Source organism: Macaca nemestrina, chromosome 10, assembly GCF_043159975.1.
Source record: "Macaca nemestrina isolate mMacNem1 chromosome 10, mMacNem.hap1, whole genome shotgun sequence".
NCBI lineage: Eukaryota > Metazoa > Chordata > Mammalia > Primates > Cercopithecidae > Macaca > Macaca nemestrina.
In genome coordinates, this window is record NC_092134.1 from 142,903,494 (window position 1) to 142,920,383 (window position 16,890).

The 16,890-nt window shown below is 45.3% G+C and overlaps 1 protein-coding gene and 1 long non-coding RNA gene across 8 annotated transcripts in view; one reads left to right on the forward strand and one right to left on the reverse strand.

The window, feature by feature from the left end:
- The window catches only part of LOC105463815 (coiled-coil domain containing 77), a 57,593-nt gene that overhangs the window by 5,953 nt on the left and 34,750 nt on the right, over positions 1–16,890 (reverse strand). For 5 of the 6 annotated variants that reach the window (XM_071072381.1, XM_071072380.1, XM_071072384.1 and 2 more), the window contains 4 exons: positions 16,119–16,338; positions 13,943–14,068; positions 13,689–13,841; positions 12,057–12,929 (listed from right to left, as the gene is read on the reverse strand). In XM_071072381.1, coding sequence (XP_070928482.1) covers positions 12,783–12,929; positions 13,689–13,841; positions 13,943–14,068; positions 16,119–16,338 — 646 coding nt within the window. In that variant the 3' untranslated portion in view covers positions 12,057–12,782. Of the gene's footprint in view, positions 1–12,056; positions 12,930–13,688; positions 13,842–13,942; positions 14,069–16,118; positions 16,339–16,890 lie in introns of those variants that run through there. The other variant, XM_071072385.1, reaches the window with a different exon arrangement.
- LOC139356924 (uncharacterized) lies at positions 354–16,467 on the forward strand. Of its 2 annotated transcripts, none has more exons than XR_011609464.1 (3): positions 354–896; positions 15,770–15,895; positions 16,280–16,467. It is a non-coding gene; the product is annotated as an uncharacterized lncRNA (long non-coding RNA). The 2 variants fall into 2 exon arrangements; XR_011609465.1 differs by having other exon boundaries at positions 359–896; positions 15,773–15,895.

Consider the following 16,890-nt stretch of genomic DNA (forward strand, 5'->3'; position numbering starts at 1 on the left):
GGTCGAGGTGGGCCGATCACAAGGTCAGGAGTTCGAGACCAGCCTGGCCAACACAGTGGAACCCTGTCTCTACTAAAAATACAAAAAATTAGCCGAGTGCGGTGGCGGCGCCTGTAGTCCCAGCTACTTGGGAGGCTGAGGTCGGAGAATGGCGTGAACCCGGGAGGCGGAGCTTGCAGCGAGCCAAGATCTCACTACTGCGCTCCAGCCTGGGCCACAAAGCGAGACTCCGTCTCAAAAAAAAAAAAAAAAAAAAAAAAGAAAAAGAAAAAGAAAAAGAAAAAGAACACAGAAGTGGGGCGCGGATGTTCTTCCCTCGCCTTGAACACGGTTGAATTCACAGCGGAGCGCGCTGCATTCACCTCCCTCGCGGCCCGGCTTGGGCAGAACGACGGTCCTAAGCCTGGGGCACGTGCAGAGCGCCCCGAACAGCTCGAGCGCCCGCGGCCGGACAGGCTTCCTGAACAACGTCTTTGTCTAAGTTCACAGGCCCAGGCCGCTAGCGCCGCCGCGAGGGCCCCAGCGCGGCCCCGAACCCGCGTCACTGCGGCATCTCCGCGGCCTCCGGACGGCGGCGCCGGCGCCGGACGGGCGGGGCTGCGGGGTTCGGGTTTCCCAGCCGCGTTATCTGAGGACCGGCTGCTGGGATTTGATCGGGGCCGGTTCGAGAGAGAGGCCGACGCCGTCTTTGCCCCAGAACAGACTCGTCTTTGAGCTCTGCCGCCACCCGGGCTGGGCACGGAAGAAAGCAAACAAACTCCGCGCTGTGTGCGGTTCTCCGGAATCTCTCCTGGCCCCGGAGCGGGAGAAGCGGAGCGGCCTTGAGTTCGGCCCCGGCGCCCTCTGCAGGCGGCAAACGGCGGCCACGCTGAGCCGGGCCCAGGCTGGAAATTAGGGTGAGAACAAAAATGACTGGGAAGGGGTTAGGGTGAGAACAATAATGATTGGGAAGGGGTTAGGGTGAGAACAAAAATGACTGATTGGGAAGGGGTTAGGGTGAGAACAAAAATGATTGGGAAGGGGTTAGGGTGAGAACAAAAATGACTGGGAATGGGTTCGGGTGAGAACAACAATGATTGGGAAGGGGTTAGGGTGAGAACAAAAATGATTGGGAAGGGGTTAGGGTGAGAACAAAAATGACTGATTGGGAAGGGGTTAGGGTGAGAACAAAAATGATTGGGAAGGGGTTAGGGTGAGAACAAAAACGACTGAGTGGGAAGGGGTTAGGGTGAGAACAAAAACGACTGATGGGAAGGGGTTAGGGTGAGAACAAAAATGACTGGGAAGGGGTTAGGGTAAGAACAAAAATGATTGGGAACGGGTTAGGGTGAGAACAAAAATGATTGGGAAGGGGTTAGGGTGAGAACAAAAATGATTGGGAAGGGGTTAGGGTGAGAACAAAAATGACTGATTGGGAAGGGGTTAGGGTGAGAACAAAAATGATTGAGAAGGGTTAGGGTGAGAACAAAAATGACTGATTGGGAAGGGGTTAGGGTGAGAACAAAAATGATTGGGAACGGGTTAGGGTGAGAACAAAAACGATTGGGAAGGGGTTAGGGTGAGAACAAAAATGATTGGGAAGGGGTTAGGGTGAGAACAAAAATGACTGGGAAGGGGTTAGGGTGAGAACAAAAATGATTGGGAAGGGGTTAGGGTGAGAACAAAAAAGATTGGGAAGGGGTTAGAGTGAGAACAAAAATGACTGGGAAGGGGTTAGGGTGAGAACAAAAATGATTGGGAAGGGGTTAGGGTGAGAACAAAAATGACTGGGAAGGGGTTAGGGTGAGAACAAAAACGACTTTGGACCCTCTCAGCAGTAGTGGAGTAAATGAGATACATTTACCCAGTATCTCATTCCTGGGTAAACGCTCCGAGTGAAGCAGTCTGATTGAAAGTCAGCCTGGTCTCAGGGCACGGTGGTTCACGCCTGCAATTCCAGCACTTTGGGAGGCTGACCCCAGGAGTTTGAGACCAGCCTGGACAACATAGCGAGACCCCATCTCTACAGAAAATAAAATAAAATAAAATAAAAAATAGTAAAGTCAGTTTGCAAGAGCTGATTGAAACAGAACATCCTCACTGGCTGAGCTGTAAAGAAAGACGATGAACCCAGTTTAGGGATTTGGGTCAGGGACGGTTGGTGACACTGCATAGTCACGTGGTGAGGCTTTCTGCTCTATTTTCCTATTCTCTCATATATTTGCCACTTACACGGTGTGTGGGTGTTGGAGGGTGGTCAAGACGTGTATTTGTTTCGTTCTTTTTTTTTTTTTTTTTTTTTTTTTTAATCTGTCATCCAGGCTAAAGTGCAGTGGCACAATCTATGGCTAATTCCAGCCTCAATCTCCTGGGCTCAAGCGTTCTTCCCGCCTCAGCCTCCTGAGTGGCTGGGACTACAAGCATGTGCCACCATGCCTGGCTAATTTTTTTTTTTCGAGACAGGTCTTGCTCTGTCACCAGGCTGGAGTGCAGTGGTGCAATCTTGGCTCATTGCAACCTCTGCCTTCCGGGTGCAAGCAAATTCTCGTGCCTCAGCCTCCCGAGTAGCTGGGACTACAGGTGTGTGTCACCACACCTGGCTAATTTTTGTGTTTTTAGTAGAAACGTTTTGCCATGTTGGCCAGGTTGGTCTTAAACTCCTGGTCTCAAGTGATCTGCCTGCCTCGGCCTCCCAAAGTGCTGGAATTATAGACGTGAGCCACTGTGCCCAGCCCTTGGCTAAATTTTTAAACTTTAGTTTTTTGTAGAGATGGGCTATGTTGCCCAAGTTGGGCTCAAATTCCTGGGCTCAAGCAATTCTCCCAACTCAGCCTCCCAAAGTGCTAGGATTACAGGCGTGAGCCACTGCACCCCACCAAGGCAGAAGCATCTTTTAGAAGCTCCAGGGCGCTGAAATCCCAACACTTTAGGAGGCTGAGGTGGGATGATTGCTTGAGCCCAGAAGGTGGAGTCTGCAGTGATCAGTGATCTGCACTCTAGCCTGGGTGATGGAGTGAGACCCTATATCTAAACTTAAATACATCACAAATATTCTTCTGCCTTGATGAGGATTCTGCTCTTCAGCCAGGCACCTTACCCTCAAAAGAGGGCGGTCAGAGCAGGCCAGTGAGAGATGCGCATGGTGAAGCCTTGCATTGTGTCTTCCCATATGTTATCCAGGTGTTTATAGGAGACATTTCACACTCTGAATTTTCCTTCAGAGAATTAGAAAGTGACCTCAGAGACTTCACATCAGTCTCTGAATTATTTTGTTAATCTAGGTCAGAGGCCTTGGCGCTGCATTTTCAGATCCCAGCGTTATCTCAGCTTTCTAGGCCAAATACACTGCTTTCAGGAAGGTTTTCCCTTAAATGCCATACTATTCTCAAGGGAGATTTCTCCAGCCTTTAAAGACCTGTAGAAAAGGAAACCCCACAGCATTCTTTCCACGGGGAGAGAGTGAGGTGTTGGCATCACAGAGAGGAATGCCAACACCTCAGGAGAGGATGCGGGTGGCTTGTGAAGAGAGCCCGAGTCAGAACTCCTGGAAACACCAACACTGGTGGGACAAGCAGAAGCAGAATCAGAGACCAGAAGCAGGCAAGTGCACCAGGTGCCGAAGTCAGACCAGGACAGAGACCGAGGAAGCAGGGAGAGCCAGAGGCAGTGCCGGTGCATGCTGGCACTGACAGAGTGTGGTTCCTTACCCTAGCCTTGTCTCTTGTGTCACTCTCCAGGCTGGGCCGGCACCGGATAAGCTTCTGTGGAAAACAGCTGTGTTCTCTGTGTGCTAACAGGTTCTCTTGCTTGTTTTGTATCAAAGCAATGAACTCCTAAGGACTCATGATCAGCGCTCAGGAGGCAAGGGCAGGAGACTGGGTGGGAAGCACCCCCAGAGGAGAGGGGTTCGGGAAGTTAGAGGGCAGCCTCGTCCGACTGACTCAAGGTGAAATATAGAATCTGGTCTGGCGCCATGTCTCACACCTGTAATCCTGTCACTTTGGGAGGTCGAGGCAGAAAGATCGCTTGAGGCCAAGAGTTTGAGACCAGCCTGGTCAACATAGCGAGACTCCATCTCTATGTAAAATTTTAAAATAAATAAATAAACAAAAGTGTTGGGGGGGAGAAATACTGAATCTCAAAGATGAGGACAAAGTAGTCAGGCTTCAGGAAATGAGCAGAGAATACGTAGAGAAAGAAGAATTTCCTAAGGTCATTTTTTTGGGGGGAAGGAGTTCATTGCTTTGACATGAAACAAGCAAGAGAACCTGTTAGCTCACAGAGAACACAGTTATTTTCCACAGAAACTTATCAGGTGCCGGCCCAGCCTGCGGAGTGACACAAGAGATAAGGCTAGGGTAAGGAACCGCCTCTCTAAGTAAAAAGAAAAACCCAGGCACACCGGTTCAGTCTGCACTGATTACTGAGCTTTGGGCCAAATGAAACCTTACAAAAATGTGCATGACGATACTCCTTAGGCTCATTCCTGTTCGGGATCCCTCTACTTAATATTTAATTATCCTGCAAATGCCAAGGCAAGGTTGCCAACTAAGAGACTCTGGAAGAGTCAACATAAGCAATACTGAAATGTTCATTTAAAATCAGCACTGCTGTCGTTGAATGCTGAGGATGTGGCAACTGTGAGCCAAAAGGGGAGGAAAATGTCACAAGTCAACACAAGGCTAATCACAAATATCGTGGTCCAATCTAGAATTCCCAGGACTCGCTAGCTGCAGACTAGTCAAAAAGGAGTGAGTCAATGATTGGGGATAAACTGGGCAAAAAGTGCGTAAAATCACTGTATTATTCCTTAGAACTGCATATGAATCTACAATTATCTAAAACATAGAAAGATGAGCTGAATCATCAAGGAGAATAAAATAAATATTTGTCCAAACTGAAAAAAAAAAACATATTTAGCAGACCAACTCAAGATGCATCTATTATAATGACATATATATATATGTCTATTCTGTTCATGTGTCAACACAATTTATTTATTATTCGTATATTTTATTTTTTAATTTTTATTTTTAGAGATGGGGTTTCACTCTGTAGCCGTGGCTAGAGTGCAGTAGCCTGATCATAGCTCACTGCAGCCTCGACCTCCTGGGCTCAAGCGATCCCCCAGCCTCAGCCTCCCAAGTAGCTGGGGCTATAGGTGTGCACCACCACACCCAGCTAATTTTTTATATTTTTGGTAGAGATGGAGTCCCACTGTGTTCCTAGACTGGTCTCAAACTCCTGGCCTCAAATGGTCCTCCCACCTTGGCCTCCCAAAATGCTGGGATTACAGGCCTGAGCCACCGTGCCCAGCATTAATTTTTTGAAAAATAGAGTGGCTGGCTCAGTTTGAAAAAAATAGGCCATGCAGCTGAAGAGGCAAAGAGAAAGAGAGCTAATATCTGCCAACAGAAACAATCGTAGCTGCCACTTGGAGGTCGAGCTCCCAGAAGGCTATTCTGGCAAGGATGGTGGGTTTCTCAGCGACAATCTGACCCCACAGTCACCTATATAGGTACCTGCGTTCACTTAGATGTGAATATTCTCATCTGGTAGTTTCCCCCAGGAAGAGCATCATCTGCAAACTGAGGAATTTCCTACACACAATAACACGGGTGCATTGTGGTGTCATCTTCAACGTGAGGCAATTAAGTAAGTAATCTCTAGAAGTCTAGGTTGTGTTCACGTTGCTTTTTGTGTGGCTAACTTGAAAATAAGCTACCAACCAGTCCAGGAGTGGAATATTTCACAGCTTAAGCTCATAAAGCAATGTTTTCACGTAGAGATTTAAAACCCCCCTTTCAAAATGTTGTCTTTGCAGGGCCTCCCTTCACTTTGCAGCCAAAGCCTCCTTCCAGTTCTGTCTCTTCACCTCCTTTTTTTCTGCTGGTCTACCTATTCTAGGTCTTTTTTGGCTCTGTGCCCTTACCGACTTAGGAAGTTAGAAGGGCAGAGGAAGCAGACTGTGACTTGCTGAGATTCTAGACATTTTCTCCTTGGCAGGCAGTTCAACTCAATAAATCCTTCATCAAGACCTACTCCTAACAACTCTATCCCTTGTCTCTTGTCAGCTCCCTCCAATCTTTCCAGCATTCACTCTTCTCCTCAAGCTCCCCGTCACGTCAGTGCCCTATCTCACTTTCAGGGGAGGGTTTAACTTTAGTTCCTCCGTGAAAACAGGGTAGTTACCCCTTTAGAGTTATTATACCAGCTCATCTGCTCTTCCTGCGCCCATCAGTACCAGCGCTCATTCTCCCCGGCGTCTTACCTAGCAACACCTCTCACTCTTCTGTCTTCAGTTCCCTCCTCTGGCTTTTCCCTTTCAGCCTACAAATACGGTGAAGTCTTCCCCAGCCTAAAACTAACAAAACTCCTCTCCTTGGCTTTATCAACTTTGAAGCTATTTCCCATTTTCCTTCTGGCCTCATCCCTCAACCGAATATAAGCCAACTTCCATCTCTATTTCACGAAGTTGCTCTAAATTCACCTGCTGCTAAATCCCCAAACCTCAGTTCTAATTTACATGGTTCTTCTGGAGCATTTGGCAATGCTCCCAACCACTGGCTTCTAGAAGTTCTCATTCCCTGAGCTTCCAGAACACCACGTTCTTGTTATTCAGATCATTCCTTCCTTACTGGCTACCCCTCCTCTTACTGTGAAGGTTTCCCCTCTTTGACCCTCTTCTCTTCTTATTCTGTATGCTTTTCATCTCGGATCTCATCCGTATCCAATTACCTTTTATATATTAATAATTCCAAATCTTTAATACTAACTTATCTTCCAGGTCTCTATTCCCAAATTTACTAGAAACAGGCTGCTTCTCCTATACATTGAAGCTCACTTAATGGTGTCACTGGACACGTGGTACCTCAAGCCAGAAACTTTGAAGTTAGAGAATTATCTTTTTTTTTTCCTTTGAGATACGGTCTCGCTGTGTTGCCCAGGCTGAAGTACAGTGGCACTATCGTAACTCGCTGTAGCCTCAAAGTCCTGGACTCAAGCAGTCTTGCCTCCTTAGCCTCCTGGGTAGCCAGGACTACAGGTGCGAGTGACTGTGCCCGCCTAATTTTGTCGTTGTTGAGCCAGGGTCTCACTACGTTAGCCAGATTGGTCTCGAACTCCTGGGCTCAAGCGATCTTCCCACTTCCTTAACTCTTCCCTGACTCTCACATGTCATCCGTCACCAAGATAGGATGACCATTCTACTCCTAAATGATTCTCAAATCTGTCCCTTCCTCTTTATTCTCAATGTCTCCCTTTAGCTTAGACTCTGAATTTCTCTTCTGGATGAGGACAGCAGCCATCTTTTTCCTTCTGTCCCTAGACACAGTGAGTGATGATAGTGCAATCTGCTGTGTTGCAAATATTACAGTAAGTCTCAGTAGCCCAACTAACGTGATGTGGGTGGAGAGGCAGCGAGAATCATAAGACTGGACCAAAAATAACATAGCCAGAGGCTATTTTATTTTGTGAAAAATCACGTAAGTTTCATGGATAAAAAGGTGACTTATTACCAAGTTACTCATATATATGGTTAAAAGAAAGTTTAAAATGCAAAGGAAATGACGATGATGACGCTTTTCCAAGATCTTTGGCACTATCCTTTGATTTGTTCCTGCAGATACCGCAATACATCCTAGTATGAAGTGATTGTGCCTTAGCTTGATCTGAAGTACAACGATTGACCAGGAAATAAATATTTCATATATTTATTATTTCATGGTCGTTCCTATCCCCCCTCACCTCACTTTTTTTGAGACAGGGTCTTGCTTTGTAGCAGAGGTGCAAACACGGCTCACTGCAGCCTCAACCTCCCAGGTTCAAGTGATCCTCCTGCCTCAGCCTCCCAAGTAGCTGGGATTACAGGTGTGCACCACCACACCCAGCTAACTTTTGTATTTTTTGTAGATGGTTTTTTGCCATGTTGCCCAGGCTGGTGTGGAACTCCTGGGCTCTATCAAAGCCTCGGCCTCCCAAAGTGCTGAGATTACTAGATTATGGGTGTGAGGCACCACACCTGGCCCCCTTGCCCCTGATTTTTAAGAAATGAGTTTGCATTTCAAATTATGTTTCATGCGCGACTTCGTGTCACAAAATATTTAAGTTGTTTTTCTCCAGTTTTAAGTAATCCCAAACATTTTCAATTGATTCAAAGGGTCTTGGAATATTTAGCAGGTTTGCATAATTGTATTAAATGAAATTTCATGCTATTTATGTTGTGTATTACATAACTCTGTCTCCTGTACTTGCATTTCCCTAAACATTCTGTTTTTCCTTGTCTTCATACATGTTGTCCCTCTGCCTACAAGGTCCTCTACCTACAAAGGTCCAAATTCACTTTTGAGGTTCAGTTCACATGCATCTCCTGCAAGTCACCGTCTCTGTTGCTTTCTATCCTGCACACCCACAGAACTGCACTTCATTACTGAGTTTTTCTATGTTTATCTTCCCCACCAACCTTGGGAGCACAGGTATTTTACTGTTCTCTGTAAACTTAAGATCTAGCATAATTTCTAGAACATAAAAAGCACTTAGGGGCCAGGTGCAGTGGGATGCTTGTAATCCCAGTGTTTTGGTTGGATGAGGCAGGAGGATTGCTTGAGGCTAGGAGCTCAAGACCAGCCTTGGAACATAGTGAGACTCTATCTGTACAATTTTTTTTTTTTTTTTTTGAGACGGAGTCTCGCTCTGTCGCCCAGGCTGGAGTGCAGTGGCCGGATCTCGGCTCACTGCAAGCTCCGCCTCCCGGGTTCCCGCCATTCTCCTGCCTCAGCCTCCCGAGTAGCTGGGACTACAGGCGCCGCCACCTCGCCCGGCTAGTTTTTTGTATTTTTTAGTAGAGACGGGGTTTCGCCGTGTTAGCCAGGATGGTCTCGATCTCCTGACCTCGTGATCCGCCCGTCTCGGCCTCCCAAAGTGCTGGGATTACAGGCTTGAGCCACCGCGCCCAGCCACAATTTTTTTTTTAATTAAGTGGGTGTAGTGGCATGCCCCTGTAGTCCTAGCTACTTGGGAAGCTGAAGGGGGAGAATTGCTTGGGCCCGGGAGTTCAAAGTGGCAATGGGTTTTGATCGCACCACTGCCCTCTAGCCTGGGCGACAGAGCAAGAGGCTGTTTCTCACAACAACAAAACAAAACAAATAGCACTTAAGAAATAAATTGCTGAATGAATAAATGAATGGTATTAAATACATCATGGAATCTGATTGGCAGTGGTAAGCAATTGGTAAGTCAGTTGAAGCCAAAATACAGATAATAGCTAATTGTAACTGAATGCCTACGATACGTGCCAGACAAAGTCATTCCATGGAGGTTTTTTTTTTAACTGATATAGGCTGGGTACGGTGGCTCATGCCTGTAATCCCATCACTTTGGGAGGCCGGGGCGGGAGGATTGCTTGAGCCCAGGAGTTCAAGACCAGCTTGGGCAACACGGCAAATCCCTGTCTCTATAAAAAAAAATTACAAAAGTTAGCTGAGCATGGTGGCACGTGCCTGTAGTCCCAGCTACTCAGGAGGTTGAGGTTGGAGGATTGCTTAAGCCCGGGAGGTTGAGGCTGCAGTGAGCCAAGGTTGCATCATTGCACTCCAGCCTGGGTGACAGTGAGACCCTATCTCAAAAAAAAAAAAAAAAAAAAATTGATATATAACCCACATACCATAAAATTCACCTTTTTAAAGCATTCAATTCAGTGGTTTTTAAAGTATATTCACAGTTTGGGAAAACAAACCTTGTGCCCATTAGCAGTCACCCCTTATTCCCCCCTCTTCTCAGCACTTGGCAATCACTAATCTCCTTTCCATATGGATTCGCCTATTCTGGACGTTTCATGTGTACGGGAATCATACAATATGTGGCCTTCTGTTTCTGCCTTCTTAGCAAAATGTTGCAAGGTTCCCCGTGCAGTAGCATGTATCACTACCCCACTTCTTTCCATGACTAATGTTCTGTTGTATGGATATACCACACTCTGTTTCTCCATTCACCAGCTCATGGACATCTGGATGGTTTCCACTTTTGGTCTATTATTAATACTTCTGTGAACATTTATGCACGAGATTTTGTGTGGCAGTATATTTTTATTTATCCTGGCCATGTACTTAAGGAGTGGAATTGCTGGGTCATATGGTAACTCTATGCTTAACTTTTCAAGGAACTGCCAGACTGTTTTTTGAAGGGGAAGCATCATTTTACATTCTCGTCAGCAATCTATGGGGCCTCTAGTTTCTCCACATCCTTGTCCACACTTGTTACTTTTTGATGATAGCCATCCTAGTGAGCATGAAGCCGTATCACATTAGTTTCCATTTCCTTAATGATGTTGAGCATCTCTCCATGTACTCATTGGCCATTTGTATAACTTTTTTGGAGAGATGTCTACGCAGATCCCTGGCCCATTTTTGAATTGTGTGTTTTTTAATTCTGTTGTAAGAACTCTTTATATACTCTGGATACTAGATTTTCTCTTTCTTAATCCTCACAGTCACCCTGCTGAAACAGGTAGCTTTTCGTCTCTTTTACAGATAGAGACTAGAGCCTGGAGAATTTTAGTAAGAGGTGTGATTGAGTCTAGATCTGTGATTCTCCAAAGCCTATGCCCTTTCCACTATTTTATGCTGCTTCTTGGTGATAGAGTTTTAACTGACCGTGAGGTTTAAAGAGGGCCACACCAGTGGGTGGTTAATATAAAGATGAATGTTATGGAATTGAGACCAGGATGTTAGAAACACGATCAACCGATTGCTGAAGTCAATGGCAGTAGGTCTCAGAGTCATTTGTAAGTAAGTTGGATTATATGATTTTTTTTTTTTTTTTTTTTTTTTTTTGAGACGGAGTCTCGCTCTGTCGCCCAAGCTGGAGTGCAGTGGCGCGATCCTGGCTCACTGAAAGCTCCGCCTCCTGGGTTCACGCCATTCTTCTGCCTCAGCCTCCCGAGTAGCTGGGACTACAGGCGCCCGCCACCTCGCCCGGCTAATTTTTTGTATTTTTAGTAGAGACGGGGTTTCACTGTGGTCTTGATCTCCTGACCTTGTGATCCGCCCACCTCAGCCTCCCAAAGTGCTGGGATTACAGGCATGAGCCACCGCGCCCGGCCAGGATTATATGATATTTAAAGTTGCTTCTTACTCCAAAATTCTCTAACTTAATACACCTTTTTGTTTTGCCAGCAACAACAAAAGTAATGGTCAGGAAAAGCCAATTCCCTAAGTATCAGGACAGAAGAAAGAATCATCCACTCCCGTACATCTCTCTAAGGCCTGGGAACAGGGCACTCTGAGCACTCTGAGAATGTTTGTCCCAGTTTATCAATGGAAAAAACTGATCTGCTATCACAGACTTTTTCAAGAAAAGTAATAGCTTCTGCCCGCAGTACAATCACCACCTTCCTTTACACATCGTTAACAATTGTAAATATGAAAACCTGGGTTCTCTCCTGTGTCCTGGGTAAATCAGAAAGATGCTATCTTGAGCAAAGACCAACTTACTACCAAGAGGCTTTCTGGGTATGGAAACAATTATTTTGTCCCAAATGCAATTTGCCTAAAAACGGATAAAGTTTTATTGTCATCCCCTTTGTGCTACTTTGTTATCTCCAACACTAGATGATTTCAAAGGAGTCGTTTAAAAAACTTGTGGGCTGGGCATGGTGGCTCACGCCTGTTAGCCCAGCACTGTGGGAGGCCGAGGTGGGCGGATCACCTGAGGTCAGGAGTTCAAGACCAGCCTGGCCAACATGGTGAAACCCTGTCTCTACTAAACAAACAAACAAACAAACAAAAATACAAAAATTAGCAGAGCATGCTGGTGAGTGTCTGTAATTCCAGCTACTTGGAAGGCTGAGGCAGGAGAATCACTTTAACCCGGGAGGCAGAGGCTGCAGTGGGCCGAGATCACGCCACTGCACTCCAGCCTGGGTGGTAAGAGTGAAACTCTGTCTCAAAAAACCCCAAAAAAACTTGTACACTTGCACAAAACTGCAGAGGCCATGGAACAAAAAAGTAAACTGAGTTGCGTGAGTCATTAACGAAGCATGGACATAGTATTGAGAAGAAGTTACAGAAAACTCAAAGAGAATCTTTTGAATGAAATATTTTATTGAAAATAGTTAATTTAAAATCTATACATAATTTTTCAAAAGCCGTGTTACTGATAAAAATATCAAACTTTCCAAACAAGGATCATTTTAGTTTCATTCACCCTTGCCAAAGTGTCTCCTTAATTTTTCCAGATGGACATTTTGTTTGAGTCTCTAGTGCCCTCTGGTGAAACACCATGAAACTGCCCAGAAACGTAATTCAGGCTCTGCTCACGACGGAAGGTGAAATAGCAGAATGAGCGCCTATTCCAATGGGACAGGTTGCGATGTGCTGCCTTCTCCCCCAGCTCAGGAAAACCGCAGCCTCTGTCCGTGCGTCTCTCTCTTCAGGGAAAGTATTCTTCCCACGGACACTCCACCAAGCTCACCGCAAAATACCTTCCTCCTAAGTTTTTATCATCACTGTCTTCTAAAAAACAAAAACCTGTTGATACAGACGGGATAAATAATGAAAGCCTCCAGGTCATTCAGGACCAGGCCCCTACTCCCCACAAATGTTAAAAGGACAGCAAAAATGATAAAGCAAGCTGAGCCTGCGAGAAAAGCTTTCCTAGCGGTCCCTGATTCTTCACCCTGTCTTCATAATAATCAACACCATCACTCTAGTCAACTCAGGTTTCCATTTTCTGGCAGAAGATGACCTTGTCCTCAGGTTTCAAGGAGCACACCTCTTCCAAATGGGGGCCATTTCCAAAAGTAGACATCAACAGAGTCTCAGTTCATTCTCCAGACCAAACACTTTCGACTTAAGATTCTTCAGTTCTCCTTGTATCTTATGTGCCCGTCTATTGCTGTCACGGACCTCACACAGAATGGCAAGATCCTGGTTTGCCCGGACATTAATTGTTGCCTAGGGATTTGGAAAAAAAAAAAAGAAAGAAAGAAAGAAATGATTATGGCGTATGCCAGGGGAGAGGTGTCGGTCAAAAAGACACAGCTCTGTTAGCTCCTTTTTATGAGATTTTGAGTACACAGGATAAATGCCATCCTTAGTTTGTTCAGTGGCTAACTAAAGAAGGAAAATGTAGAATTAAAGCAGAAATCCCATGAACATCCTTCCCGTACAATAAAGGAGCCTTGAGCTAGAGATCAATGAACAATGAAAGAGGAGTAAGACAGGCCAGGATAAGCAACACCGCTGGTAAATTTGTCACAGAATGAAAGCAGGCCTCTCCTCTTTTCTGTAACTAAGCTTGTTTGGAGCTCAGGCTAACTGGCTAAATCTCATGAAGAAGGCTCTTGAGGCAACTTGTATTCTAAAGAACTGTGTCTGCCAGAAAAAATCACTCTATCAATCAATTACCCACTTTCCCCAACTGCAAAATAGACATGATTGTTTAATCTGCTTCTTGAATTAGGAGGGATGACAATTTCCGTTACGTTTAGCTCACATCGAAGTATTAATGATGCAATCATTCAGTGATTTCAGGGTATTTTTATTTTCCCTCTAGCATGTACTTGAATTGATTTTCAGGGAGGCTTCCAGACGGTGATCTGTTAGTGTCTGTCAGCACGGAAACAACACATCCTTCTTTTGAGGAGCCTCGTGACCACGTTCCCTCACTTATACCTCTTTTCTCCCTTGTGGCAATCCAGGCCCAGCAATTACCTTATACAACATTTGCTCCAAGTCTTTCAGTTTCTGTCGGAGAACCTTAATATCTGTCTTAAAGCCTTCTACTTCCAAGATCCGTCGACGCTCCAGTGCCTCATAGCGTCTTGTCATTACCTGTAAACGCTTCCCCATCTTGTTAGTGCGATCCTAAACACGGGGAACGGGGAGGCATTTATGAAGGGGAGGGAAGCGTTTTCCCCAGCCGTCGGCGCTTCCTACTCCGTTGTAAATGGAAGATAATTTTGTACCTTGAAGATCTCTCTCCTCATTCCCTCTTCCTCACGAATTCGGGCAAGTTCCTCTTCTAAGGAAATGCACTGCTCTTGGTACATACCAGACAGCTTTTTCTCTTGGACTAACTTATCTTTTAGGGACTGCAAGTCAAAGGGACAAAAACTATGAACACTCAGTTCTACAGTTTAGGTAATTCAAGTAGCACTTAGGCAAAGAAAGAAAGAAAGAAAAGAAGGGATTTCCAGAGGTACAAAGTGAGTTAAGGAACCAGACGACAAGGAACTTTGAGGAACATCTGAAAATCTCCTACTTCTAGACCAGTTTCGTAAGCCCCATTTCTAATGTGTACAGAGTAGAAATTCAAACAAATATTTTTGGCTCTGGGAAGAGTCAGATAATGGACCTCAGAAGCTGTCCCAAGTAAGACATTACAATATATGTTTTTAAAAAGGAAGAATTATTAACAACAACACTTACTATACATGCTGTATTGAGCAGTTAAAATGATCTTTTAAAAACCCAAATCAGATCATGTTACTTCTTTCACACAGTCCTTCAAAGGCCTAACACTGTTGAGGGCTAAGTTCACACTCTGTACCGTGATGCACACGGCCCTCTACGACTGGCTGCTGCCAACCCTGGCTTCTTAAAGGGCATCCACTTCCTCCTTATTCACTCCTCTACACCCACGACGACAGCCGTCCATTTCCTTGAACATACTCCAGGGCGTATAAACTTGCTTTTCCCTCTGCCAGGGATGTTCTTCCTCAAGGTCTGTATGGCAAGCTTAGTCCCATTTTTCAGGTCTCAGCAAAAACACCAGATATGAGACAGTGTCCCTGTGCGTTCCTTCTGTTAATACAACAGACTTCCGGCGACTACATATAATCTTCATGTAATTCTTTTACTCCCTTAACACCACATTTTTATAATCTATAATTTTCTTTTTTTTTTTTTTTGAGACGGAGTCTTGCTCTGTTACTGGGCTGCAGTGCAGTGGCGCGATCTCAGCTCACTGCAACCTCTGCCTCCCAGGTTCAAGCGATTCTCCTGCCTCAGTCTCTACCCAAGTAGCTGGGATTACAGGCACCCACCACCACGCCCAGCTAATTTTTTGTATTTTTAGTACAGACAGGGTTCCAGTGTGTTGGCCAGGCTGGTCTCGAACTCCTGACCTTGTGATTGGCCCACCTCGACCTCCTAAAGCCTTTTTTTTTTTTTTGAGACGGAGTCTCACTTTGTCACCCAGGCTGGAGTGCAGTGGCATGATCTTGGCTTACTGCAACCTCTGCCTCCTGGGTTCAAGTGATTCTCCTGCCTCAGCCTCCCGAGTAGCTGGGATTACAGGCACCTGCCACCACGCCCGGCTAATTTTTGTATTTTTAGTAGAGACGGGGTTTCACCATGTTGGTCAGGCTGGTCTCGAACTCCTGACCTCAGGTGATCCACCCGCCTTGGCCTCCCAAAGTACCAGGATTACAGGTGTGAGCCATTGCACCCGCCCTAATCTATAATTTTCTTAGTTATTTGTTAATGTTTCTGTTTTTTCTCACCATTAAAACGTAAATACCATGAGGACAGACCTTGTTTAGATTACTGTAACTCTAGGGCCTAACCCATAGCAGGAGTGCAGTAAATATTTGTGTTTTCTGTTTTTTGTTTTTTTTTTTTTGTGAGACGGACTCTCGCACTGTCACCAGGGCTGGAGCGCAGTGGTGTGGTCTCGGCTCCCTGCAACCTCCGCCTCCCGGGTTCAAGCAATTCTCCTGCCTCAGCCTCCAAGTAGCTGGGATTACAGGCGCCCATCATCACACCCAGCTAAATTTTTTTTGTATTTTTAGCAGAGATGGGGTTTCACCATCGTTGGCCAGTCTGGTCTTGAACTCCTGACCTCATGATCTGCCCGCCTTGGCCTCCCAAAGTGCTGGGATTCCAGGCGTGAGCCGCTGTGCCCGGCCAGCAGTGCAGTAAGTATTTGCTGAATGAATGAATGAATGAATGAACAAGGCTAATATTTTAAATCCCTAAGCGCTATAATGATCAGCTGTTCTTCGAAACCTAGTTCTTGAGGCAGCTGCTACCAGAGCTTTCCGCACTGAATGGACCTTACGTTACAAACTGTAGGTTCTTTGGAATTCCTTCAACTCTCCCAGAAAAATAAATAACTTATTTAAGACATAAGGACATTACCTTAATATATTCACTTTGAGCATGATGACTGTCATGCATAACGGGCAACACTTTTCCAATTTTATCTTCTTTCTTCTTACACTGCACGCGGTATTGCTTAATCTTTGACATCAGATTATCTTTTTCAAGCATCCATGACTTCTCTTTACTTTGGTTTTCAGATCTGAGTTGCAGAAAATCTTTGGTGCTTTCATAGAGCAGCTCTTGGGTGTGGTGAAGACTAGGAACGAAAGTACAAATGCAGACATGAGGATGCACACACAGCACACCTGAAAGCAAGGATCATTCCAAAATGGAAGAGAATGGCTCTTTTTAAAATTGTGTAATATATAAATTTTGTAAAATATTAGCGGTTGTAAAAATCGGATCACTGGCAATCTTACAGGTTTTACTGGGCAAAGTATACTGTATCTACCCATGCGCACTGGTTCACAGACTGGTCTTTACAGGTATTTCCCTGAGTGCTCATGATTAGAAGGACTACAGGACTACAGGGATATTTACACATAGCCTGCATAAGTATGGACCATTCCTAGGAATCAGACAAGGAAGAACTAAATCATGGTGTTCTGACAAGTTAATACAAATTCTATAGTATCAAAACCAGCTTTGCTTTTGTGTATGCTGTGCTCCATGTAGAACTGCCTGTATCAAAATCTTATCCTTTGTTTATTTTATTTTATTTTTTTTTGAGACGGAGTCTCGCTCTGTGGCCCAGGCTGGAGTGCAGTGGCCGGATCTCAGCTCACTGCAAGCTCCGCCTCCCGGGTTC